Source organism: Simochromis diagramma, unplaced genomic scaffold (assembly GCF_900408965.1).
Source record: "Simochromis diagramma unplaced genomic scaffold, fSimDia1.1 OVJJ01000361.1, whole genome shotgun sequence".
In the NCBI taxonomy this organism is placed as follows: Eukaryota; Metazoa; Chordata; class Actinopteri; order Cichliformes; family Cichlidae; genus Simochromis; species Simochromis diagramma.
The window spans coordinates 2,931,199-2,958,840 of NW_024386860.1; the positions used below are offsets into that span (position 1 = coordinate 2,931,199).

Consider the following 27,642-nt stretch of genomic DNA (forward strand, 5'->3'; position numbering starts at 1 on the left):
CTTGTGGATTTGTAGAGTACTGATTAGTGTTTGTAAAACAACAAACTCTTTAAAGGGAACGTCTCAGCAAAGCATTTGTGAATTTTAGCCGGCATGTGCGTGAATTCTGGACAAAAATAGAACAAGAAGCGGGGAAAACGAGGGGGGGAAATTTGTGTAATCGTTCTCATTTCTTCGCTGCTCATTGTTTAAGTTTCTGATTACCTCTTAGACTTTGACCTATGCACCATTGCTGTGCTTCCTGGCAGATTTTCCATCAGCAGCAGCGCCTGATAAGGAGCTATGCGTAGACAATAGGACCGACTCGCTGATTGCACTGACAATCCACTGCCTCATGGGAATGCAAAGCTTTGAGGTCAATTCAGGAGGTCAAGACGCACATGAAACTGTAAAAACAGGAAAAAAGAAGGTGTGTCTTAAAGGCTTCATCTTTATGACCCAACCTCACACGTATCAGCTGGAATTATCTGTTATATGACCTGATGCATAAAGTCATCCTGAGCTGAGAGGTTTACAAGCTGTGGAGAGCTGCTTGGACACAAACCACAAAACTGTGCGACTGTAGGAAAACAGGCTGCGAGTGAGTCACTGTTTCACAGGCCTCGCTATTTAACCAGAACCTATGACTGGAGAGTCGATGGTTCAGCGGATGAAGCTGGAAGTGACTCTGTTATGTAAAGCGTGGCTCTGTATGTGCATACAGCCCGGTATTGCGGCCAACACCATCTGCCCGACGCTCTCTGAACCAAACACACTTCCTCTGAATGTTACCTTGGCAACACATTTTTCTGCATTTGACCGTTTTCCCAACAACACCGAGCTTGAGAGCTTGTCCGGTGCCACACTGGGAGCCAAATCACTGTACCCAATCAGACGCGCAGGGGACTAATGTTGCTGAAGTAAGTTCAGGTTTAATGTCACCACCTGACTCATCCTGCATCAGCGCAGTGTTGCTGCGAGACCCTATTTGTCCAAGTGTGTCTCCTTTGTGTCAAAGCTGAGTCACCCATTATCATTTCTCATCAGTGATGTGGAGATGGCAGACAAAAGAGTGTCTCATTTTTTTCCCCTTCCAAATGCTGTTATGTCACTTTATTTCATCAAGCAACACTTAAAACAAAAAAAGATACATTATCAATGTGGTATTATGTACAACAAGTGCAAAATACGACACGTATAAATAAAGTAACTGTCAAAAGATCATCGTACACATAATCAAAGACATTAACTGCACAAAGTAGCTTACAAATCATAGCACTTTGGGATCAACAGTCAAAATTTGGCAAAAATCGGAGCAAACTGATCAGGAAAAAAGAGAAGAAAGGAGAGAAAAGGCTGTTAAAATGCGTTTGTTCGAAACACAAACACCAAAATAAATAAATAAATAACTTCCTTTTCTCAGTTTCCATCAGCTGGTCTCTAATCTTAGACATTTCTGTCACACAGACACGAGGCCTCTAACAAAGTTCATTTCAAAGGCAGACAATCTAAGCCGAGTCCTCTCAGTCTGTGCTGGATTGCAACGCGTTCCTAACACCGTCCCGGCTGTTTGGAGGGTGGATGTGAACACCGTGAAGGCTGCGTGTGAACCATCCAACTTTGTAGCCACCTCAGATGTAGGCTTATCCTCCACCTAGTAACTTGTTCTCCTGCTCAAAGGTGTGATGTAGATCTGGCTTCATCCATCAGGCTCCTACAGCACAGAGAGATCATGGCAGGACTTGGATTTCAGCCAGAACGCCATGCTGGGGTTGTTCTTTGCCACCACTTTGTCAAGGAAACGTTTGGCTTTCATAGGGATGCTCTCTCGGCGGGTAGTGCAGCTTCTGTGCCTGCGGCGTTTGTTGGCTTCTTTGGAGTCCCGTCGTAGACGTAGCTGTCGCACTATGCCGCGGAAAGCCTCCCAGACGTTGTGCTGCATGGCGGCCGAAGTCTCGATGAACTTGCAGTCGAACACAGCGGCACAAGCGCGACCCTCTGAAACAGGGAGGAGACAGTTTCAGGCACTTGATCATCTTATCAAAAGAAGAGAAGCATAAACAGACTGAGATTAGGCCTCCTTACCGCTCACTGACACCTCTCTGCGTCGCACCAGGTCACATTTGTTCCCCACAAGGATAATCGGTGTGTTCTGGGCAGGGCGGAAGCGACGCAGGGTTATCCGGAGCTCAGATGCTCTCAGGTATGAGGCCCGGTCAGTTATAGAGTACAGCAACAGGTAGGCATCCCCAGTCTGCATGTACCGCTCGTACACACATTCACTGTCAGTCTGCAAAGCACACACAGGGCTTAGTATGCTCACACACAGGCAGGTGAAGTCTCTTCTTTGATTCATTTTGTAAAAAAACTCACCTCTGAATCCCAGGTGTCAATCAGAGTTATAGAGGCAGGCTCTCCATCCACTTCAATTTCCTTTTCAGTCACTTCATCTGAATTTAAACAGGAATCAAACACTTAGATCTGAGTTAAATCAGCAAAACGTCAAACAGCATTATTATTAGAATAACTGCAGTGCTAAGGTTTTATTATAGAATAAGATTTATTAATCCCATAGCAGGGAAATTTACATTGTTATTGTAAATTTACATTGTTATAGCAGGGCAGCTAACCTAACCTACAATGCAAAAATAGAAGACAAATATGCACTATACAAAGTAGAATAAATACAATTTATTTCTTCTACTTTATGATTTCTATTACTATGTTATTTTATATATATTCATATAACAATATATACACGAGTATTACAGGAAGAATAGAAGTGTAACTTTCTCGGGCACTTTAATAAGGTCTTTCTCTCACCTCCACAGAGCTCGCAGTCGTCGCTGTCCATGCTGTCCGCTGCACCGGCGAAGATGCTGGCGAAAGCCGTCTTACCGACCCCGCTGGCCCCCAGCAGCACCACCCGATACGGTCTCCCGGGCTCCGCGGAGTGCTCCCCGGCGGAGTCGGTGGAGATGACTGAGTCCGAGGAGGACCAGCTCCCTCTGCTCCCGTCCGACTCCCCGGCGGAGCTGGCGCAGGATTTGGAGCGAGAGATGCAGGCGGGGACCCTCGCCAGGAGGCTGTCCGAGAGCGGGTGGCTGCCCGCGTCGCAGATGCTCCACCGGTGGAGCTCGTTCTGCAGGCGGAGGCTGTGACGGCGCACACTGGACAGCATGGTGCCGGCGGCAAAATCGGGATGGACTGGATTATACACAGCGATGGGATTAAACCTCTTCCAGCACAGAAACAAACAGCCTTCTTACTTCTTAAAAGACACTTCAGGAGCTTTTTATCCTTCTCAGGTGAACCAGAAGCGTCTCGTTTCTCTGGGATTAAAGGTGACTAAACTTAGTCTCAGATAATCAGAAGTTCCCCCCTGTTGGTGTCTACTGCATTAACTCAGGCCCACGACCTCAATATGCTGCTTAAACCTGTTTCTGCGGAACACCGATTTCAAAGTTTAATTCGTGCATTTCCAAAAATACAAATAAAACACACTTTCTGGATAAATCCCGGAGCGAAATTTACAGCTTCTGCCTTCTTGATGTGTCTGCAGCCTCATCCCTCGGTAATCTCCAGCTGAGTGAAGTCTCTTAATGCCCTGATGGGGGTTCCCTGCAGTTTATATAGACGGATGGGGGCGGGGGCAGGTCACACAAGTAGAGCATGGGAGAGTGGATGCAAAGCCGTGATGTGCTGGGTACTCACTGTTTTGGTTCATGCGCACGGTGTGCGGCAGCTCAGATGATATTAAAATGACTGTGCGGCAGTGACATACGGTTCAGCACCACCGCATTACACGTGTGCAGAGCCTGTAACACTGATATGCTCCTATAGAGACGCCTCACTGCTGAAATTTATTTTATAGGATTCAACCAAAGGTTTGTGACACGTTCCCAATTCGTATTAGAAAGTTTATAAATCCAGGATCAATCTGCTTCTGATTACTGTCACAGTTACACTCACTGGCCACTTTGTTAGGGACACCTATTGCACTGCACATAATGCAAATATCAGCCAGTCACATGACAGAAACTCAATACATTTAGGCGCAATACTGAGCATCAGAATGCGGAAGAAAGGTGTTTAAGTGACTTCAAATGTGGCATGGCTGTTAGTGCCACACAGGCTGGTCTGAGTATTTCAGAAACTGCTGATCTGCTATCTGTAAGGTGTCTCTAAGGTTTACAGAGAAGGATCTGAAAAAGAGGAAATATCTAATGAGCCACACTTCTCCAGGGGAAAATGCCTTGTTGATGTTAGAGGAGAATGGCCAGGCTGCTTTGAGCTTATAGGAAAGCAACGGTAACTCAAATAACCACTCGCTACCGCCAAGATTTACAGAAGAGCATCCCTGAACACATCAAACCTTTAAGCAGATGGACTACGGGAGCAGAAGACCACTCTGGGTTCCACTATGCTGAGCTAACAGTAAGAAACTAAGGCTTGGGATTGCCAAAACTGGACAAGAGAAGATTAGAAAAACTTAGGCTGGTCTGATGAGTCTCGATTTCTTCAGCAACATTCAGAAGGTAGGGTTAGAACTCGGTATATATCATGAAAGCATGGATCCATCGAGCCTGGTAACAAAGAGAGGAAAAGAGCAACCGCTTTCACTTTGCACCATTTCTTTGAAAATTTGGAAATTCAGAGTTTATAAAAAATAAAACCTTTTGTTCCTAGAGTTTCTGAATAAACTTGTTAGTATATTAGGATCCATATGTCTGTGAAGGTTCTCAGTCATCCAGGTCATCGTAGTCTAAGGAGCTTGGAAAGAAAAGCGTCTGGACTTCTTTAAGTTGCTTGAAGACGTTTCACCTCATCTGAGAAGCTTCTTCAGTTCTGAAGGATTCATAGGTTTAGATCAATATAGTAACTGAATTATTGAAAAATGTAAAACAATCAGTAGCGTATGTATGTTCCCAACTAAAATGGCTTTTTTTTTTTTCTAATTTAATACCATCACAAGCAGAATTAAAACCAGCTACAATAAAAACAACAATATCTAGACTTCAGTGGTAACATAAACATAAAACAATCAAAATGACTATTTGGATGCTCAAGTTTTATAATGTTGTGTCCATCATATGACCAAAAAAAGTGTCTGTGAAAAACATCTTTTATACAAATGCCTGGTGGTGAAATCACTTGTGACCATTCTCTCTTGTGAACCTCCAGCTTTTTCTTTTTGTGAAATCTGTAATTTGTGAGATGAAGGTCAGAAAAAAAAAGATTACATAAGTTTTAATCAATAGTTTTATTATCTTTAATGTTTGGAATCTAAACAATGTAAATTTATCTGCACTTCATTAAGAGAAACTGGTCAAGGCCTGCAGATGAAAACAAGCTTTTACCAATACATTTCAGAATATTGCCCATTTTTCTGTTCAAATAAATAAATAAATGCATGCAGTGCATTCAGGTGTAGTTTATATAAATATGGGAGCACTGTGTAAGCCCATGCATGCAGGTCACGGTTGTAAGCATAATAAAAACTCTCATGAATAGAGCGTATCCAAACTGCTTTGGTCTGATCGAACGTCCTTGAGGATAACAGATGGAGGGAGACAGCGCGATGAAGAGCTCGGTCCTTCATACTGTAAATATGCTGTTCAGTGCAGCTCGTTCAGACATTCTGTTTTGTTTTCTTACCCTGCAGACAGCATACTGTAAAGCCGACATGTTAACAGCAACCGGTTCACATAAAAGGTTTTTCTCTGTACACAATATTTGCCGCAATGTTCAGAAGCAAGTGGGAACAACCACTAGTATTGTTCTTTCCACCTACACTTTTACCATCTGAAAGCAACAGGCGTGTGTCAAGAACACAAAAAGCCTTCAGTACTATGGTACTATTATGCCAACAGAGCACGTCGCTCTCAGACTGCCAGCTTACTTGTGGTTCCTAGAGTATTTAAAAGTAGAACGGGAGGCAGAGGCTTGGGCCCAGTTTGGATTTGGGAGACAGACACCCTCTCTACTTTTAAGATTCCCTTTTGATAAAGCATATAGTTATGACTGGATCAGGTGACCCTGAATCCTCCATTAGTTATGCCTAGACTGCTGGGGGCTTCCCTTGATGCGCTGTTTCTTCTTCACTTTCTTTTTTAAAACTCACTGTGCTTATAGTGATTATTATTCATCTCTGGCTTTTGCCCGTGTGCCTTTGTCCCGTATTCCTCCCCTCACTCTCAACCGGTGGCGGCACATGGCCGCCCCTCCCTGAGCCTGGTTCAGTTATAGGTTTCTTCCTGTTAAAAGGGAGTTTTTCCTTTCCACTGTTGCCGAGTTGTTGCTCATAGGGGATCTTCTGACATGTGGGATATTCTTGAACTGAATTAAACTGAACCAGAGCTATTAGTGATTAATTGAATGAAATGTAAAATAATGATAAAAAAAATTATCTTTAGTGTTAACTTTTGCCACTTTCTTTTGTCCAACATGACTGTAAATAGAGATCCCCTTTTATAGAATACAGTAACAGGTTAACTGATAACAAAAACAACAGTCTTTAACTGTGAGTACAAAATGAAGGTGAATCTGCATTGTGTCTGCTCAACTCTGCTCTAAACTATAACAGATGCTGGCTTATTTTTTATATGGACAAGTCAGTAATTACCATTATTCATGTATCAGCGTTGAGAAAGTTCTTTGAGCATAAATGAGCCACACCTCTGCTGCTGCCTGGCCAACCTGGCAGATGATTAACAGACATATCATCATGGAACAAACAAAGGGAGCGCGATTTATTCCCAAATCCTAGTTTTTCCCCAATACAGACCTTTAACATGGCATAAAGCAGCTAATAAATATCAAACATTAAGAAGTAGCATTTAATGGGTTTATTTTAATTTACTAAACTTCCTGGTTAGGTTAATCACATATCAAAAGCTGTGCAATATTTCAAAAAATATTTAACTAATTATTAATTCACTACGTTTTATCAGCACATGCAAGACAAAAACAGAGATTTGTTCCATCTAATTAGCACTAATACTACAGTGAATGAGGCTGCACCAGACGCTGAACAAGCTTTGAAGGAAAAGGAGTGGCTGCACCTGATAACAGAGTTTTATATCACAGAATCAACACACCCTGGCTACATAGATTTATTAGCTGCAATTCAGCAGGCGCTGGGTTAAGAAACTGATAACTATCATGTCAAACACCCTCATTATCATCGTACGGTGATATTTTCTGTTTTCTGTCAGAGAATCCTCTTTCTGCCAGAAATGTCTAAAAGCTGCCCTGAGATCAGCTGGCAGCAGCATACTGCCAACGGATTGTAAAAAGTAGTATTTTATGAATGACCTCTCTAACAACATATGCAAATGTCCAGAGAGACTGCATTCAACTTGTAAACTGCATTCAACTCGCAAACATGAGATTCTCATTAGGAAAAGCACTTTTTGAGTGAGGGATTGAGCGACTGAGGGTTATTACAGTAATTGTCGGATTATGCAGCCCACCCCCGACTGTTGTTTTTCCAGACTTTCGGGACTGACGGGCTGCGCTCTCATCTGCGGGACCTGCTGCTCTGCATTATAGCTCTGATCTGCTTGACAGATGACTGGGAAACATTAAATCCTTGTTAAGTGCTGGAGCAGGCCCAGGGTCAGGAGGAGGGGATTGAGGGAAGGGTTACACTTTGGCTGGCTGCAGATTGGCAGGGTGATGTTGATGGCGAGAGAGTGAGAAGTGACCTATTTTTTTTTTTTCCTATCGCCTAATACAAAACAGATTTTGATGAAGGTGCTGCTCATACACGGAAGCTGCCCAGTTCAACCCCGGCTTAATCCCAGTCTGATCTGATGGTTCATTTTGGTGTAAAACGTGATGCAGCAGACAATTTAAAGACAAATACTATACTTGGGGAGAATGTCTCTTGGAGGAAGTATAGTAATGATAGTTGGTCATGTACCTGAAATTATAAGATGGACGTGCACCTTAAAATAAGGAGCAGCCTGGAAAACTGGGAGATTCAGTCAAAGTTGAAATGAAATGTAAATGCTGGTGGAGGCTGAGGAGAAACCAGTTGCGCATAAAAGACCAGGAAACAGTTTTAGCTTTAATATTTGCTTTTGGGAATTTACACTGAAGTTGAATTGAGTTTTTGTTGTTGTCTAGATGTGTCAACTGGTTTTAATCTGACAATATTATTAACCTGTACAAGTCAGGCGGCATGTACTGCATTTACTGTTTGTCAATCTGTGATGTTATGTGTGTGAAATCGTTCCTCGGCACAATAATTGTCATCAAAACACCCACGCCATCTCATTTGTACTGACTTCCAAATGATTACAGTGACTACTTTTATTATATATTATGTTCTATAATTGATGCAATTATGAGGTCTGAATTAGGAAGAAAAAATAAAAGCTTAACACCGTGACTCAAAAGCAGCTTGGGGCACCTGGGGAACAGGAGATAGAAGGGATGCATAAATGTGCCAAAATATCTGTTTCTTTTGCTTCTCCACTTCAGGCTCAAGGGGAGGATGAAGTCCATCCCAGCTGTAACAGGGCGAGAAGCGGGGAAGACTCTGGGACAGTTCGACGTTCAGTTGGAGGACTAATACACATAAACACAGACAATTCACGCTCACATTTATACCTGCAGTTAATTCACCAATTAATTAACCTTATCTGATTTATGTCTTTGTACTGTGAGGGGATGACAGAGTACCTGGAGAAAACCCACACAGGCCTGGAGAGAACATGCAAACTCTCCACACAAAAGACCCGCCTTGGATTCGAACCCAACCCCTTCCTGGAGCAACATCTCCCAAACCTCATGCTACCCACAAAAGTCTTGTGATATAGACAAAGAATATTATCTTCAGGTTTGAGGGATAATCACATCTGTGTGTAAGCTGTTAAGTAGCGAGATAAAGAGAAACCAGATGGAGGCGCACAATCTTAAATATGTGGATCTCAAGCTTTATGCATTTTATAAACCAATTTAACATTAACTGGCTTTTCTGCTTATGCAGTTGCTGCAAGAATACATATTTAAATTTTAAAAGGACTAACACAAAAAATTGTCTGTGATTTAAATTTAAAGACATTAGTTTAAAGATTTTAAACTAATATTTTATGCCTTTTATTTCTAATCCTGTAAAGTTATACAGAGAACAGTACAGGAACAATAACAAAAGAAGCACCACAGAAAATCAGAGAATAAGTAGGTTGATCAATATTGTCCATTGGATTGGATTCCAGCTAACTGATGGTGAACATTTGTTTCAGAAGGGCAGTCTGCTTTTCAACAATGTAAGCTGTTAATTCTTTGCTAGGTAGCAACCACATAAATCTGCTCAAGCTCAAGTGCGTCCACAGAGGAGCCACCAAGCATCGAGTTCACATCCTGAATCCTAAATAAGAAGCACAGATGGCATCTAGTGTCCATGCTGATGCACAAGCGTCTGAATATTTCTGAAACATTTATCCAGCTTTGACGTCAGAGACACCTTGACTATTAATGAATGAAATATGGGAAATGCAATCTCAGTGGGGGTTACATCAGAGGTTTGGCTATCCAGCTGTGACAGTGTAGTTAGATCTTCCACTCAGGTCCTGGGATCACAAGGACTAAGTGCCCAATCTGTCTTCATCAAAACCACCGTGTCCCTTTCTCCCCCTCCAGCGGCGGAAAGTCATTCACCCTTTAAATCGTCGAGCTGGAACTCGGCTTAAAAGGGGGATTGGAGGTTCAGCCAGCGGCAGCCAGTAAGAGCTTTACAGAGAGAGAGAGAGAGAGAGAGGAAGAGAGAGACAGACAAATTCCACCTCACGCACCCACCAGCACATGGCCTCAAAGACCTGATTAGGATCAATATCCTGTTTGGAAGAGTGACACTCTTCAGTCCGGCACGTGTCCGATAACAATAGCGAGGAGATGCGACGCAAAATACAATTACTCTGAAACAACAAACAGCATCTTACATCAGCAAAGCCAAGCTGCAGCAGGACCCGTAGTAAGTTGCTTGGTGACAGTTGCTAAGCCACCACTGGTTTCTGTCTAAGGTCTCTCTTTTTTTTTTTTTTAATGTCTGAACTCAGGGACTTTCAATTGTGGTGAAGATGCTGTCCTTACTTTACGAGGTTACCAAGTTTTCAGGCAGATTACCCTGAAATTTTGTTTAATGGTGCTTGAACTAAGTTGGGGAATATTACACACATCAGTAGAATTCTTTTTTAACTTGGTTCTATTATTCACCTACTAAAAGGACTAAAACTAATCAGAAGAGCAGAAGTAATCAGCCTCAAGGTGCTTTATGTTGTAAGGTAAAGACCTTACAATAATACAGAGGAAGCAGCAAACAATCAGATAGCTCACGGAAATCAGAAATCCAGTATTGTAAGTCAAGAGTGTTGCGTTTCATATTTTATTATAAATTACTATTTAAACAGTATAAATACTGTATGTAGGTATCCTTCAGCCTAATTCAGTACATGCAGCTACAATCATGTGGGAAAACTGCAGATTTGAGAACTGTCCAGATTAAGATCTAGACGGTTCTCCACCCAGAGGGTAAGTCGCACAAAGTCACTGTTCAGGATGCTGCAGCGAAGCCTGTTGTTGGAAAGTTCACTGGAAGGGGAAAAAGTGCAAAAAGCAACCTGGGTGATGGTGACCTTGAGAGGATTGTTAAGAAAAGTTCATTCAAGAACTTGGGAGAGGCTCACTAAGACTGACTGAGGCATTTGCTGGAGCACCATCAGCACAGATGTCTTCAGGAAAGGAGCTGTGGCCGTCATATTCCTAATATCCAACCACTCCTGAACCAGACACAGTTTTACGTCACTGTTGCTCAATGATCCAAGGTAAGTAAACTTTGCATTTCATTTTGAAATCAAGGTCTGGAAGAACTGTGGAGAGGGGCACAATCCAGTGCAGTTTGGTGATTCGGTGGGTCATCTGCTGATGTTTGCAGTGGTTGCTCCTCTGTGTTTTACCAAATCCAAAGTCAGTGAAGCATTTAACAAGGAAACTTTAGATTCAGAGAATTAATGCTTCCATCTGCTGACTGCTGATCTATGATGAAAAATATCCGACTCAGAAATACAGATGATCTGTAAACTGCTGTAAAAGCAGCCTGGGCTTCAGTGACGCCTCAGCAGTCCAACAAGCTGATCACCTCCATGTTACAACACACTGACACAGTAATTTGTGGTAAAGGAGCTCCAACCAAGAAGTAAGCTTATAAATAATTATACCTTTCAGAAGCTGGACATTCCTGTTAATCTCTTTTTAAAAAAAAAAAAAAAAAGGTCTCAGGAACTATTCAGTTCTCCGGTATTTCCTGTACACATAGAGCACTAACAATAAAAATAAATAAATCTTTGAATCTTTTTTAATGGGTGATTCAATTTTATTTATTTAGCCCCAAATCAAACCAGTCGCCTCAAGGTTCTGACAACATCCAATATGCCACCTCCTCCAGGAGGACAACAAGATGTTTCCAAGCTAGCCAGATGAGATAATCTCTCCAGCGACTGCCCCGTGTCGCGAGGTCCTGGTGGCTAGGCCTTAGCCCAAAAAAGTGATGTGGGTTCAGTGCTTAGTAGATCAGATGGCAGTCCCAGGTGAAAGTCCTGGCGCTCCGATCTCTGGCGTTCAAAACTGGCTATACTAACACTGAAATATTCACCTCACGTTTATTGAAAATAAAACATATGAAAGTTTCTGAGGAGCACTAGCATACTAAAACAATAATGTATAACACCACATATCTGTGTACATCTTGCCTCTGTATGTAGAAGCCAATTATCTATAAATTGTATTCCCAACACCAGTCAGTTATCGAGTACCTGCACATCTCAATTAGCATCCACACATTTACTTAGGCAGGCAGGCTCATTTTGCTGTTTTCTTTCATATACTTGCACTTCTCTTTGTGATTTCCACATCCTAAACTGATGAGCTTCCGGGGGGCCTACATTTGATAGCAAAATGACATATTTAATATATTGCACAACATGCAACATTCATATGAGGCCAAATCCTGGCACAGGAAGTGTTGTGTTTCAATTCCCATTGTGTCCACAGAATAATAGCAGGTGTGTGCGTAATCGTCCAACTGTCATATGCATACAAAAAAGTTATCATCCCAGAGACCCATTTATTATACAACAAAGTTGCTTAACAATCACGCACAGTGGTGATCCTCGAATAAATGATAATTGCACTGCATGGAAATGCATTGTATACTGGAGCACAGTCAATCTGACAGACCGAGACTCAAATCATATGTGAATTCTGGGTGTGCACACTCACACACACACGCAGAAACTACATGCTGTAACTCCCACGCGGCAGCTATGTGTTGTAGAGCATGAACAGACCAGTGTCATCCAAAATAATAGACTGAACAGACTGCAGTATGGCCCACATCGACAGCCCAGCAGATTTCCTCGCTCCACAGTAACGTGTGTGGTCATTGCATAACAAATTCTGACATTAAAGCACGACAGTGGAGGCCAGAGATGCTTTGCCCTTCCCATTGGGATGGGTAGGGGGGGTTGGGGGCTCATTCCCACTAAGCAAACTGCTGTAAACAAATTCTTTTGAATGTAAATACATTCTCTCCATTCACTGGGCACCCCACAGAAACATAAATCCTACCAATGACATAATAAATATTCCTTTGGATAGAAATGTCTGTTGAATGGCCGTACCCATGATATAAATCTGTATTTTATATGCGCCTCTTCCACCAGCAAGAACTTTTCAAACGCTGACAAATGTTAAACATTTCTTAATCATTTATGCTTATTTTATAGAATTTTACAGTGAATTATTTTGCATAAATAAACAAAAGGTGAATATTTTAGGGCAATACAGAATCTCATGAGCAAAGCGGTTTTAAAACTACTGGAAATAGCGTAACGTGCAGCAGTGGTGGAGCGTTATTCATACGTCAAATCGAGGCTGACAAAGTCCAGAGGACCTGAAGAGGTTTGTGCAGAAAGCTATGCGAGTGTGCGTCACGCGAGTTGGTTGTTTACTGGGTTGCGTGAGAGATGGTGGTCTGGAAGGCGAAAGTGATGTTGTTTCGCGCGTGATCGAGGTAGGGGTCAGAGAAGGAGTGTGTGTCACCGGAGAAATGTCTCCACTGCATGAGCTCGGACATGCTGAGATGCTTCTGTGTCGCCCCCTTACGGTCACCTTGACGACCGAGCTGGCAGGGCCGTTCGGAAACCAGCTCCTCCTCCTCTGTGATAGCTGAAAATGAAGACCGCAAAGATGTGAGGAGGCATGATTTTCAGTCTTTTCGTGCTCTGGTGTCAGCATGTGTGGCGTGTATGTGAGCCTACCGCTGAGTGTGCCATCCATGCCGCAGCCACAGTTCAGCAGGTCATGAGTCAGGCAGGGCGTCTCCGTCAGGCTGAAAAGATCTCGCAGGTCACTGGTGGAGAAACTCGTGTGCTCTGCCCCTTTCCCCATGTCAACCACGGTTCCAGAGAGTCCCTGTTTGGACACCTGTCGCTGAAATATACGCTCCTCAATGGTGCCTGAGAGAAAGAAACAAAACTTTAAAACACTGTTGATATGGTGCACTTTTTTTTTCTTTTTGTTTTGTTCGTAATTTGTATTTACGCGTTCTTGCCTGCAGTGAGAAGACGGTAGATGTGCACAGTCTTCTTCTGTCCATCTCTCCACACCCGAGCCATGGCCTGGACAGAGAAGAGGGGGGAGGATAACACACACGTATTCAGTGCCCTCTGCTGGATTTGCATGTACTCGTACACAAGGGCAGCTTCACACTTGTTCGATTCAATTCATCTGCCCTAAGCAACGACCACCGGGCCATAAATATTGGGCCAAAGTGTGTCAAAGGAAATCAGTTCTCACAGATTTCCATATTAGAAATGCCTATTTTTTTAATACCTATTTGATCTTTTTCTCCCTGATAACAACACTGATAATTTTCAGTTTCTTTTAAGTGTGTCTTAGTGAAATCCTTCACATGTTTTGGGTCCTGTCATTTCCATCGTGTTCTTTTTTTATTTTCATCGTGGGTTTTTCCCCCCACTTCTGTTGTTTTTTAATATTTCCATGTCATGGTTACCATGTCCATCTTTTACATACAGCTCACGATGGATACCAATAAAACCAAAGGCACTTTTAGACTTCAAACAACCCCAACATTTGAGGTTTTCTACCTTTTCAGACTATTACTGTTTGTATTTTACCTGAATGTCGTTGGCAGGGTTCCAGTCAATGTCGTATAGCACAAGGTGGGAAGCGCCAATGAGATTAAGCCCAACCCCACCTGCTTTAGAGCTCAGCAGAAACAGGAAGTTCTGAGAATAGGGACTGTTGAAACTGTCGACCAGTCGCTGCCTCTGGTTCGTGGGGGTATGTCCGTCCAGCCGACAGAAGGTGTAGCCCATGTGTACACACAGGTCCTGGAGCAAGTCTAGCGTCCGAGTGTAGTTTGACACTACGACCACCCTGCAGGAGCACACCTACTATCAAATGTGACGCTTGATAAATAAAGTAAAAAAAAAAATCCAGATGATCCAAACAATCAATAGCGTCTTAGCGTCACACAAAAACACACCTGTCTGAAGAGCTCAGCTGTCTAATGGCGGCAAGCAGGTCCGTAAGAACCAGCAGTTTTCCAGAGTCAGCCATGGTGAATCCTCCTGAAGAATAGGATTCTGGGAAGAGATCTGCCAGCCCCTCATATAATGAACTCTCCACAGAGCCAGCATCTGTCCTCTCCTACCAACAGAACAACCCATGTTCATGGTTAGGACTGGGATTCACGATTATATATTTACAGTTTCCACTATGATCACAGGTTTCTGTCCCCCCAGCCAGCTCATAAAAAAAAATTAACCTTAACAGTGACGTGGAGCAGTCCGGGGTGATTACAGAGCTTTTTCAGTGCGGTGATGCAAGCCAGATGTGTGTGGGTTTGAGTGGAGCCCTGAAGGCAGGCCCTGAAGACTCTGTGGCAGAGGAGGTGCTTGTACAGCTCTCGTTGCAGAGGGGACGGCTCGCAAAACAACGTCCAGTCGAGGCGAGGAGGCAGGTAGCGGTTGATGATTTCCTGCGTCCGCCTCAAGATGAACATGCCAGTCAGACGAGAGAGCTCGGTCGCTCGCTCCTCTCCCAAAACTCTCTCCTCCTGTTGGCAGTGGAAGATGTAAGATCAGGTTTAACACCAGATAACATTTTTATAACAACTGCACAGGAAAGAGAAAGGAGATGGGATTACCTCTGTGCATGAGGGCTGTCTGGAGCGCAGGATTGGTTCCTCGTATACTTTTCTATAAGCAGTCGATGAGCCCAGAATCCCAGGGTTCACAAACTCAATGATGGCGTAGAACTCCTGCAGGTCGTTTTGAACTGGAGTGCCTTCAAAAGCACAAAAAACAGTCTGTTATAAAACATCTGCAAGCAGTTGTAGCTGCCATTCAGAAACTCCCTTCAGAAACTCCCTTATCGCTTTCACCTGTAAGTATGACTCTGCGATTACACTTGAGGCTGCTGAGGGCTGATGATGTTTTGATGTTGCTATTCTTTAATCTGTGACCCTCATCACAGATTATAAGACCAAAATCAACTTTCTGGACCTGAAAACAGAAGGAAATTACAAGATAAGAGTACAAAGATCAAACAGCTTCGTTGGAAAAAGCACGCTATGAGACATCGGGAGAACATACCTGCTCCAGGCAGCGCAGCAGCATTTCATAGCTTATCACAAGAACGGTGTGCAGTGGGGACAAAATGAACTGCTCTATCCTGTGGTCCTAAATACATTTCAATGAAGAAAAAAAATGGAATTACTTAATAAACTCCAGATTAAAGTAGATGATTCATTCAGATACTTGTTCTCATTTTAATTATTTGCAAAAAAGATATTAAATCAAGAAAAGCCGGCAATAAAAATGGAGTAACATAATTAAGTCATCGAATAAAAGAGAAGAATTATTGCAATAGAATAAAATAGAAAGCTTATAATAAAATGGATGGATTTTTTTTAAACCACAGACATGTACCTAAGAGCATGTGGGTTCCTTCTGAGTTTTAAGCAGTGTGACTTGTTGCTGTATGCACTTTAATACAGAATGGATAACAGGATATATACATATGCACTAAAGCAGTGAGTTCACATTCACTTTCCAAATAAAATCATGTTGTTTCATGATTAACTGAACCAAGGACTTGTAATTATAAAACAGAATAACCTGATCCACAGTGAAAACACTGATCCTCTCACGGCCCAGCCACTTGTTGAATTCTGCGGCCCAGTTCTGTACCAGGCTGCCAGGTGTAACCACAAGCACACACTTAGCAACTGGCCTCCCACCATAAGGTCCCTGCTTCAGCAACGTCCAAGACAGCGCCACGCTCTGGAGAGTCTTTCCCAGACCCATTTCGTCGGCCAGGATCGCACCGTAGCAACCTGCAGCTCTGAAGCACAGACACATAAGCACAACATCAAACCAGTGGCTCCGTTTTGTTTTGTTTTTTGTGTGGCGCTACAACAGATTGATTAAGAGGTTTTTTGCACAGCATTTCATGATAGCCAAACAGCACTGTCACCTCATGCCCATGACACACTCGTAGAGGAAGAGCAGGCCATCCCTCTGGTGCGGTCGCAGGTGTGTGGTCAGGTGTGGGTCAACCACAACATCGACCATAGGAAGCCCTGACTTGTTATTTAACCACTGGTGGTTGGCGGAAGGGCGAGGCATCACCAGTGCACCTAAAACGATATGAAATAATATTATTAAAATACAATATAAATATATTTTTTGCCAATTTATGTAGGTAATAACTTAATGCATCATCAAACTCCAACTTTATCCACACACCTGGAGCGAGGGGGTCATGGCGAGGTCTGCGGGTTTGTTCCTCCTCTGGTTTTGTTTCTCTGTGGCCCGCTCCGCCCACCATTGTTGGAGGGCAAAAAGGTTTGAATGCCAAGCGGCAGGAGGGTGGTGGAGCAGACTTTGTGTTTAACTCCACTCGCTCTGTTTGGACCTCCTGAAAACAGCGCCCCTTGGCAAAGTCCTCAGCAGAAATGACTCCCATCACCTCCACCTCTTTCCCACCAATCATGAGAGTCTCTCCCTCGGAAAGCGAGGCCAGCTCCGACACCTTGTAGCCACTACCTACAGTTCAGATATGCACACTTGTCAGGATCACGTGTAGTAGGAGAAATCAACTAGTATTGACCTACTTAGCCCTTTAGCATATTTTAATGTTTAATGCAGTAAGCTTCAGTTAAGTGTAAAAAGTATGCTTGTAGAATTTTATTTAAGATTTGAGTATTTAATTATTTTCCAGTGTTTCATGATCCAAAAACAGGCCTCTGGGGCTGCCTATGCACAACTAAGGCATAGAGGCAATAATACCTTACTTGACAGAAGCCTGGGTATTTTCCTGTTATTTTTATATTTGATCTTGAGTAAATTAAATGTCAGGTAAATAATTTTAATTACAGTACTGATTACTTTGCTTTCATTGAGTCTTAAGTCAGTCTTAATTTCTTTATATTTTGCAAGGAAAATGTGAAATAAATAGGTTCAGCAATTTACTGAAATGTGTAAATGGAGTTTTTTGGTGCAAAAATCACATTTTATGCCTTTCACACTCTGTCACCTTTGATATTCTTGTTAGATTAGACAAAAGAAATGTAAAGAAATTATGTATTTTTCTGACAAGCTGCTAATGATAAAGTACTTGTCTTTGCCAAGTTGTTTGTTATGTAACACTGGCTCATCCTTCGAATTAGGTGCCTTTTTATTGCTTGAATGATTCATAGATCTGCATTTACCAGACTGCACTGAAAATGAGTGAAAAAGTAGCTGATGTTCAAAGAAAAACTTTGAAAGTCCTCGAGAAAGCCTGGAGAACTACAAGTCTAGCTCCTTGGAAGCCAAATATAAAGAAATGCAGGCTATCTCAAGGCTTTTTGTATATAGTATTATATTAAAATTGGGCAGTTGTCATTTTAAATACAAGCAACAACTATACAGGTGACGAATTAAAATTTGATGTTGGTGTCCGTCTTACCCTTTCCGATATCCTTCCCCTCCATATCTTTAAGAGTGACTGTGCGTCCTCTTGTCACCAGCACTGCGTCTCCCTCCCAGCGCTTATGTTTCTTCTTGCTGGCCTTACACCACACCACACTGAAGTAACGCGCCCCGTCCTGACTGCAGCCAGAGTCTGAGCCTGCAGGAGGCTGAGGGGTTTGGGGAGACCCAGGAGGGCCATCATTCACTCCTGTAACACAAAGACATAAAACAAAGTCAGATCCACCAGATGTACACAGGAAATTGACCAGCAGAGGTCACTGTCGCATCAAGATTTTCAGCATAAAGGCTTCTACACGCCATTGTTGGCTCCACCTATCATGGAAACAAAATACAACATGTACAAGGCTCAAACAGTTAGCACCGTGAAACAATGCAAATGTCAGCAGATGCGGTCACCTTATGATCTTTCATCAGCTTCTACAAGACGGATTAAAGATGATTTCCTATAAAAGTGGAACACGTGACTTGGAAATAAACAGAGGACCAGAGGAAAATGGATTTTCTTTTTAATACAAACACGTGAACGCATAGACAAACAGTAAGAGAAATGGGCAACACTTGTATAACAACAGTACAATACAATCAATGTTGAACTCACAATAAATAGCAGTAACACCAAAAACCATCAGGGCCCCTCCCTTCTTTTGTTCGCGCAGCCGGCCAACAGTTCAGCAACCAGCGAGAATTACTCACTCGAACATTTTTGTTATCCCAATAACAGATTAAGGCCTTCAAAAGTTTACCTTGTGCTTCAGTCCTGGTATCTCTAAAATTTGCTACTGGAGTGCTTTCTTGTGGCGACATGAATGGTTTTTGTACGAAGTCTACAGAATGAATAAAAGCGGCTATAAAAATTGTTTTGATAACCAAAACCTCTAGTGGAAAGTGGATTTCTACAGATGCCAGAATGGGTGGAAATGTTCTTTACACAGAGATAACAACACGTCGCTCACACTGACATCAAGTGCTTTAACTCTTACATTCATATTTTTCCAACAATCTTAGACAATAAAGATCATTAATGCCTTGTTGGCACTCCTGTAATAAGAGACTGGTGGTAGGTGTAGGCAGAAAGAGCACCACTGAGGTACATTATCAGTCAATACTACAAATATTCCCTTCCAAAATTTGGACTTTTATACATATTGGCCTGTCACAGTGTTACTGATGTGAGCTTTGTTTTATTACATAGATGTTTGTCCTCACTTTTGGTACTCATGGACACGATGATGCATTTTTAACACAGACAAGCACAAAGACGGATGGCAGCAGGCGTTATTATCCTAATTATCCTGCAGGACGTAAACAGGTTATCTGTGTGTATACGAGGCACTATGTTTCCAAAAGAAAGTCAAGTCCTGAAACTGATCTCACACAACCAAAATAAAACAAAATTGGTGACTGCTCCAAAGCACTTTTTTTCCTTTTTCTTTTTTTTTTAAAAACTGTACTACTCAGAGCCCCTCCCTTTCTCACAGTGACCACAGAAGTGCATGTTGATACTTGTTATAGAGAAATGGGCAGTCCGTGTCTCAGTCGGGTTGCCTTCAGTTTCTCCACTTTGATCTTGGCTCGCAGCAGTTCCTCCTCCAGTTCCTGCTTCCTCTTCAGCCCCTCTCTCTTCTCCTCCAGGTACAGGGCCACCTTCCTGTGATTGGCCAGCACCAGCTCGTGCTCCTCTTTGGCCAGTTGCAGAGGCCGAAACCTGTCCGGCTCGTGGTGAGGGTAGATGTCGTTGGGGTAGAGCTCATGGCGTAAGGGCAGCGGCGAGGTGGAGAGAGGGATGTTAACAGAGGAAGGAGCTGGAGATAACGACGCTTCATAATCATGGATGCTGCCCAAGTCCTGCTCTCCCTCTCGCTCCTGGCCTCCTTCCAGCCGTGGTCCTGTGTGCGCTGGGAGGATGGGAAGGTCTGGCGGTGGCTTTACATCCTGTTCAGCGTCCAGCTGGACCACCTCATGAGGGATACTTGGGACAGATGCAGAGTAATCCTGAAGTCCAGCCAGAGATGAGCTGCTGCCAGGATGTTCGATAGGAGAGTTGTGCTTGCTGTATATTAATCTACAAATGGGAAAAACAGGATTAAAAAAATAAATAAATAAGTGAGCCTGGAGTGCTTAAGCAGCATTTACTATATCTTGTTTATGTGAAGTGTGTTGAAACCTCTGCAGGTAGGTAAATCAGTCAAAGAATTAGGTGAATGATCAGGGAACATTAAAGGGAGTGAAAGGAAATTAAAGGATTTGGCAACAAGTCTTGGTGGTTACAACCTCACACGTGTGAAGCGTTTTTGATCCCACTCTTATTCATCACTAGGATTTCTAACTGTGATGACTGCCTTTTAATCTGAATTATTCAGTGTATTTTTCTCCTCTGCGTACTCTCTTAATCCAGCATGAGGATATTTAGCAGCGTCTTACTTTTTGTAGTGCTGAGAACACAAGATAAATAATTGTTTTGGAGCCAAGTTTCTGATAGAATTATCAATGTGAAAACCAGACCTATGTATTTTCCAAATGTACTGATGAGCCGCCAGTAAATGATGGCAGGTCATGCAGTATGTCCTCTTGAGCCTGACAGTGTTCAGTGAGTAATCTGATTGGGTTTGGGAGCATGAACGGCAGCCCCTCCTCTCCCTCGGTATGTCCAAAACTCTCATGTGACTTGTGTTATCCTTTATCTTTGTGTGTGTATGTGTTCTCATAAGTGCAACCGTACCTGCGCAGCGCCTGGTCCTTTTCGTGGATGGGCACGTGGTGAAACAGGTGAGGGATCATCTCCATAATTCTCCTGGTTGGCTCGGAGATGCTTGCTCTGTACTCTGGCTGGGCGTGTCTCCTCTGCATCACTTCCTGCTTGGCTGACTCCTTCAGTCTCTTGTAGAGGGTCCGGAGGCCCTGAGCTGTGCGATGGGGTCTGTCTCCTCCCAGGGCATTGTACTGTTCAGCAACAGTGTCCCAGCACTTGTTCTTGTCCACGATGACCGCGTGCTTGTTGGTGTGCTCCTCCAGGATTCGGATGTGAGGCCGGACCAGCTTCAACAGGTCCAGCTTCTCAGAGAGGGTGAAGTTGGAGGAGCGGGCTTTACCCACCATACTGGACAAAAACACAGAGCTGGATGCCATCTTCTAGCATACTGGGCTCACGCAGACCAAGTCTGGCCTATGGCTGTCACCCTTTAGTAACCACACTCAGTGGTGTGGTCTCCTCTCTCTTCCCACCTGTCTTTTTTTCAGTCCCCGCCGCTCTCTTCTCCTGGTCCACGGTGACACACCAACACTGGTCTAACTCAGAGACATGTCACATTTCCCCCCTTCGTCTTCTTCCTCTCCAAATCAAACATAGGCTATGTCTAACAAGTGCATGGATTCTCACACTACTCCTGGACTCCCTCTCAGCTACGTTGCACAACAAAAACAGGCTGTGCTGCACACAATAAGAATCAGGCTTAACTAGGCCAGCCTCGTTTAGGCCCCCGCCTACCGCGGAGGGCTTTGGATGAATTCCTCCCAGCTTAGGCTGACGTAGCTAAGCCGCTTAAGCCCAGCCCGACCTACTTACAGCTCGGTCTCTCTAAACCCCAAACCGAGCACAGCACAGAGCACAGCAGAGATACACCGGCTCTACAGTGTGACAAAGGGAGTGCTGCAGAGGGACACTGCCCTCTGCACATGTGCCACAACAGTTTGCAAACAGCACACTGTAAGGTGTTAAAGTGTCACATGTCTAACGTCCTAAAGTGAGTGATGCTTTGAATCAGCGCCGGCTTAACTAACTGAACCGGGGGGGGGGGGGGTCTGTGAGCGCGCTGCGCATGTCCGTGGAACCCGCGCTTCTGGCCGTGCTTCAGTGTAGAACGAATGCAGACGGGGAACGCCAGCTCTGCAGCGCACGCGGCGACTCCGTTGATTAAATACGTGTGTGGGGCGCGTGCAAAAACAGCTCCAGGAAAGCGTGCTCGCGCCGCGCGGTCTCAGGAAGTAAAACAGAAGCACTGGCTGCTCCGACAGGAGGAAGGGGAGGAGAAGGAGACGCTGATCCCGAGCACAGTCCGAATCTGGCCGCTAATTTGCATAATGCTGGACCTGCTGTCACTCAGCCTTCGCCCGCCCGGTTTAACATCTATCCTGTGTGCGTGTTATTATTAGACAGAGCGGAATGCTATTTATATAAACGTTATATCTCATTATAGTGTCTGCTTGCAGCCTCTGCGCGGGGTTTGCTCGAGTTAGACTTTGCAATATAACAGCGAATTTAAACAGCAGTGGTTGGTACGTGTAGGGCACATTATGAGGAATAATCGCTAATGTGGTGGTGATGACGATGATGATGATGTACATGTAATTTATAATACTGGCTCTGCAGTGTTATAAATTACATGGACAGGCCAGTAGCTGTAAACTCTCTTTTGGGGCCAGCTGTACCTTATTTTACACAGCAAACATGAAAAAGCTTCAGGTCCTGAATGATCCATTTAGGACCGACAACCTCAAGCCAAATATTTGTGATTAGTAACGTCCCTGCCTTTAATGCGGTGTATCGATTAACCGATTATACAAATGTAGCCCAAAACCCCCCCAAAATAGATTGCAGGACACATTTTTAAGGAATAAATTACAAAAAATAAAAAGCAAAATGCCCGATGTTGCAAATATGATACAAATTTAATCTCATATATCAAATTAATATTTTTTTTTGTCAGAAGGGTCATTGTACGCTACACTTTCAAAAAGTTGGAAAGTTATTTTATGGTTCAGGGTTTAAAGGATTTAGAAACACGATATATTATCTTGTATATTATTATAATTATGTTGTTTATAGAAATCCTGGAGGATTTTCCGGTTTGTGTTCTAGTCACTGCACATTTTTGTGTTGTTTATTTACTATTTAATATTTCTTCTTTTGTACTGATATGGACTGCAGGTGGCTGTGAATGCAAAGTAGATGGTGTGGCTCAAGTAAATATACAGCAGAGCTTTGTGTTCAAGGTGACAGTGTTTGTATCATCTCTGTCTTTCTTTTAAAAAGGCAACAGAATCAGTATTGTTCTGTATGTACACATTAATATACATGATGCTTTTTGCCTGAGGCAAAAAAAAAAAAAAATTGCCAGCAGTGTGACAACGGCTGTCCCCCTTCCTCATCTTTTGCATATTTGTCACATTTACATGTTTCAGATCATCAAACAAATTTAAATATTAGACAAAAATAACCTGAGTAAATTCAAAAAGTATTTTTTAAATTATAATGTATTAAGGGGGGAAAGTTATCCGAGCCTACATGAAAAATTAACTGCCACCTTTGTAAAATCATAAATTAATTGATTAACCACAATTTTTAGAAAGTTAAGTTCCGTTTCTCTGTCTACACCCGAGTCTGATTAATGCCAGACCTGCTGAGTTACTAAAACCAGTCTGACAAAGTGAAGTAGGTTCAAAGATAAAGCAACACATCATGCCACGATCTAAAGAAACAGCTGAGAAACAAAGTCACTGACTGTCACAACTGTCAGTCAGGCTTTGGCTTTGGGTCTCCAGTGAACCACACTGACAGCCACAAATGAAGAAAACTGAACCTTCCCAGGAATGACTGGTCTACCAAAATTACTCAAAGAGTGCATCGACGAGTCATCCAGCAGGTCACAAAAGAACCCAGAACAGCATCTAAAGAATTGCAGGCCTCACTCACCTCAGTTAAGGTCAGAGTTTATGATTCAACAATAACAAAGAGAAGGCATCCATAGGAGAGTTCAAGGAGAAAAGTACTGCTGACCAGAGAGATCACAAAGGCTCGTCTCACATTTGCCAAAGAAAAACATCTTGATGATCCTCGAGACTTTTGGGAAAATATTCTGTGGACTGACAACACAAAAGTTGAGCCTTCTGGAAGGTTTGAATCCCGTTACATCTGACGTAACACAGCATTACATAAAAAGAGCATCGTACGAACAGTCAAAAGTGGTCGTACAGTACTCTGATGGTCTGCGGCTACGTGGACGTGGACAATTTGCTGCAATTGAACCATGAATTCTGCTCTTTATCAGAAAATCCTGAAGGAGAATGTCCGGCCATCCTTTTGAGTCCTGAAGCTTAAGCTCAGGTTCTGCAGCAGGAAATTGATCCAAAACACACCAGCTCAAAATGGCTCAAAAAAGAAAAGAAAAAAGAAGAAGACGACGGTTTTGGAGTGTCCTAGTCAAAGTCTGGATTTAAATGTGTTTGAGAGGCTTTGACATGACCTTAAACAAGCCACTCATGCTGGAAAACCCTCCAATGTGGCTGAACTAAAGTAATTCTGCAAAGAAGAGTGGGCCAAAATTCCTCCATAGTGATGTTAAAGACTCATTGCTACTTATCGCAAACACTTGATCGCAGTTCTTGCTGCCAAGGATGGCACAAGCAGTTATTAAGTTCAAGGGCAATTACTTTTTTCACACAGCATCAGGTAGGTTTAGACAGCTTTTCCCCCTTAATGAATAAAATCATCATTTAAAAAAAACAAAACACTTCATTTTGTATTTGCTTGGGTTGTCTTTTTCTAATATTAAAATGTATTTGATGATGTCAAACATGTAAGTGTGACAAATATGCAAAAAAAAAAAAGATTAGCAGTAAAGCAAAATGAAATCTTGCATACATTTATTGCTCCAGACGCCTTGAGGCTAAAAACGATTGAAAACCATAATTAACGACATTTTAGAATATTTGTCATAAATAAAGTACAATTATCAAAAACAAAAATAGTCCCATTAAAAAATATTAATGTATAAAATATAACGGAGCCCACAGCTTGGTCACTTGAGAGCTAATGAAACAGAAACGGCTGTTTCAGTAGAATCTTCATGACTAAACTACCTAAACCTAATGAGGCATCAGGTATGCTGCATGCTGAGGCTTGCACTGTGTTTGTCATTGTAACACACAGGGTTAATTGGTTTAGCTTTTAATCTCACCTGCATTTAATTAAAAACTAATTGGAAGTCTTGTTTGGTTTAGGAGCTATCCATCTTAAATAACAGCTTGTAATGGAACCATGATTTTGTTTTCTGGTGGAAATCTTGAAGCTTTTCTCATTTTCAAACGTTGCATCTCCTTGTCTCCTCAAGGAGAGGGGAATGCTTGCTGGATTAACTTTAAGCAAAGACACGCAGGTATACTCTTCACGGTCAAGAAAAATGGTGGGAGGCACAGCTGGAATACTTAAATCATGGTACAAGAAGAATCCTATCTGAAACTCTACCTCTAAGTTGTAGCAATAACTCAGTGATCACACCATCGACCCTTCACTATTTGTGGGTGTGATTAAAAAAATAACTACGTTTAATTAAAAGAAATATAAAAGTCATCATGAGCAATGTTATGTCCATCTGATTCATCAGACTCCTTTCCCTCCTGGCCTTCCACTCTTTGTTGTGGTCTTTTTTTCCTCTCTCTCTCATATGAGGCAAACGTATTTGTCCCCATATTTTTCTTTGCACATTCCCTGACATACATTGCTGAAACTATGAGAATCTCCCTCCAGGAATCAACTGACATTTGTGAGTTTTCATATTGCTGCTATGATTATTCAATTGGGCATAAGAAGTGAGAAGATGGGGCAAGAAAAAGACAAGGCTTTACATGGCTGTTTGTTTTTTACCTGCTGGTTTAAAGTCTTCGGCAGAGGCTCCTAATCCAGGGTTCTGATGCTTTGTCTCAGCCTCATTTTCCTTACTCTCAGTTGCACTGAGAACACGAGCCAGAACCTTTGACAAGGCTGGGGCAGCTTCAGGCTGGACGTTAAACTCTGTCTTACTTGCACCTGGTGTTGCAAGGCTTCTCTGGATCTGCGAAATGAGGTACGGACAAAAGAGAATTCTTAATATAAGGAAGTGTGATAAAAAAAAATAATGGAAAATAATCAAATTAGAATGATAAATACTGAGGGTTTAATACTGTAGGAAAAATGTTGAGAAAAAAAACGTACTTTATCCAGTGCATTGCCTGAACCAAGTTTGGGGGTCAAAGGCTTGGACTGAGCCACAGAAAGTGAAGTACATGCACCAGGTGGCACAAATCGAGGCTTTTTCACTGCATTACCCAAGAGCTTGCTGGGAGCTCCAGAGCGCCGCATCTTTCTTTTTCCTAAAGACAAAAAGCAACCGATACAAAAGTCAGATTGTCTATTCTTATTTAATTCACTTAATGTACAGAATTCACCTGATTGCTGCATACATGCTACTACTGTACATTACCTAATGTATATATTATATATAATGTCCCCCCCCCCTTTGCACAAGTCGAGGAGCGTGTCAGGTTACATTTCACTGTGTGTTATACTTGTATAACTATACATGTGATGAATAAAGAACCTTGATCCTACAAGCAGATTAATAACTGCCATTATATTATTTTTCTTAGCACATTATTGCACTGGTTTAATCAGTGACTCAGAAAAAAGCACATTCTGAAATCAAAATTTTCAACCCTCTTGAGATTTGATTCAGTGTTGTGAAATGTATTTTTTGCACTGTGGGTTTCATTCTCCAGTAAGTCAGTGTTTCATCCAGTAATAAAACACTAATATAAAGCTAGAAGACGGGTAGCTACCTCCTGACTGCTTTTCTCTTCTTTTGTGTATATTTCTGATCAGTGATCAGTTTTACCTCCTCACAAAATATAAGAGGAATTTACGCACACTAATATAGTAAATTTAATGCATTACGTTTTATGCAAATACAGTAACATTTGGTTGACACAAAAGCCCAACAAACACCTGGACTTGCCTTAAGGCGTTACTGCATGATTACCGCTTATTACAGACGGTTTAATATCCTTTGAGTGGTTTAATATCAGGGGGGGAAAAGAAAAAAGAAAACAAAAATATCTTCCTCAAAGGTACTCACTTTAATAACTTCGTAGGAGGCATGTAGCAAAAACTATCTCGTCAGCTCAAAACAAATCCAACTCCAACACTATTCCTTTTAATGTCACAGTCCTTTAGCATTATATAAACACATCTAGCTAATGATTTGTCCCTATTAATAGCAAAAAATTGAAAACTTGGATTATTTGCATATGTAAATTCTGCACTGGGTAAACTGTGCATATCGAGACGAAAATAACTCATTCAATCCTTTTTTATCATACATAAATCCTTGGGGTCACTATCCCTCTGATGGCTTTCTAGCTTTTTCACGTCCTCAATTCCTGTTTATGCTGGAATAATCGGCATATCACGATAATTTCTAGATAGCAACATGAACCTGTTACACAGCCAGCTAGCTAACACTAGCATAAAGATGATAATAACGCGGTTGGAAGTCTAATTTAGGCTTTATTATCAAGTCAGATAATGTGTGACAACGTATTGTACATACCCCGACGAGCTAAAAGTTAGACGAAAACACCTGACATCGCAGCCTTTAACTCAATTGCAACAGAACTCGTCTTGTCTTTCCTCTTCAGTGACTCTAGCAGCGGTTCAGTTTCTCCCGCTGAACAGTTTGAAGAATCTGATTGGGCGAACCAATACAAATGGGCGTGGTTAAAACGAAAGGGTACGTTAGGTTCTTCTGTCCCTACAGTTTAGCCGTCGCATTCAATGGAGTTT

At 42.4% G+C, this 27,642-nt stretch overlaps 3 protein-coding genes across 3 annotated transcripts; all 3 read right to left on the reverse strand.

Annotated features, from left to right (window-relative positions):
- Positions 1 to 9: 9 nt before the first annotated feature.
- gem (GTP binding protein overexpressed in skeletal muscle) lies at positions 10 to 5,935 on the reverse strand. Its single transcript, XM_040029658.1, has 4 exons — positions 2,803 to 5,935; positions 2,353 to 2,429; positions 2,065 to 2,269; positions 10 to 1,977 (listed from the first exon to the last, which is right to left on the reverse strand). Exons 1-4 carry the CDS (start codon positions 3,158 to 3,160, stop codon positions 1,694 to 1,696), a joined length of 924 nt encoding a protein of 307 aa, XP_039885592.1. The 5' UTR covers positions 3,161 to 5,935; the 3' UTR covers positions 10 to 1,693.
- A 1,769-nt stretch (positions 5,936 to 7,704) lies between these two features.
- Positions 7,705 to 27,550, reverse strand: rad54b (RAD54 homolog B). Its single transcript, XM_040029659.1, has 16 exons — positions 27,410 to 27,550; positions 26,017 to 26,174; positions 25,690 to 25,876; positions 18,025 to 18,237; positions 16,821 to 17,120; positions 16,549 to 16,711; positions 16,191 to 16,416; positions 15,666 to 15,752; positions 15,455 to 15,575; positions 15,218 to 15,357; positions 14,837 to 15,127; positions 14,555 to 14,718; positions 14,184 to 14,445; positions 13,598 to 13,664; positions 13,305 to 13,502; positions 7,705 to 13,212 (listed from the first exon to the last, which is right to left on the reverse strand). The coding sequence occupies exons 2-16, from the start codon at positions 26,161 to 26,163 to the stop codon at positions 12,992 to 12,994; spliced, it is 2,787 nt and encodes a 928-aa protein (XP_039885593.1). The 5' UTR covers positions 26,164 to 26,174; positions 27,410 to 27,550; the 3' UTR covers positions 7,705 to 12,991.
- LOC120732220 (fibrinogen silencer-binding protein) lies at positions 18,853 to 22,722 on the reverse strand. Its single transcript, XM_040029660.1, has 2 exons — positions 20,770 to 22,722; positions 18,853 to 20,112 (listed from the first exon to the last, which is right to left on the reverse strand). Exons 1-2 carry the CDS (start codon positions 21,174 to 21,176, stop codon positions 19,557 to 19,559), a joined length of 963 nt encoding a protein of 320 aa, XP_039885594.1. The 5' UTR covers positions 21,177 to 22,722; the 3' UTR covers positions 18,853 to 19,556.
- Positions 27,551 to 27,642: the final 92 nt, after the last annotated feature.

Coding starts and splice junctions, on each gene's coding strand:
- gem (XM_040029658.1), bottom strand. CDS start 3,160: ATGCTGTCCAGTGTGCGCCGTCACAGCCTCCGCCTGCAGAACGAGCTC. Junction 2,430..2,802: donor CGACTGCGAGCTCTGTGGAG/GTGAGAGAAAGA, acceptor GTTTAAATTCAG/ATGAAGTGACTGAAAAGGAA. Junction 1,978..2,064: donor CAGAGAGGTGTCAGTGAGCG/GTAAGGAGGCCT, acceptor TCCCTGTTTCAG/AGGGTCGCGCTTGTGCCGCT.
- LOC120732220 (XM_040029660.1), bottom strand. CDS start 21,176: ATGGCATCCAGCTCTGTGTTTTTGTCCAGTATGGTGGGTAAAGCCCGC. Junction 20,113..20,769: donor AAGGACCAGGCGCTGCGCAG/GTACGGTTGCAC, acceptor TCCCATTTGTAG/ATTAATATACAGCAAGCACA.
- rad54b (XM_040029659.1), bottom strand. CDS start 26,163: ATGCGGCGCTCTGGAGCTCCCAGCAAGCTCTTGGGTAATGCAGTGAAA. Junction 25,877..26,016: donor CAGGCAATGCACTGGATAAA/GTACGTTTTTTT, acceptor CTCATTTCGCAG/ATCCAGAGAAGCCTTGCAAC. Junction 15,128..15,217: donor GACAGCCCTCATGCACAGAG/GTAATCCCATCT, acceptor CACTGCCAACAG/GAGGAGAGAGTTTTGGGAGA.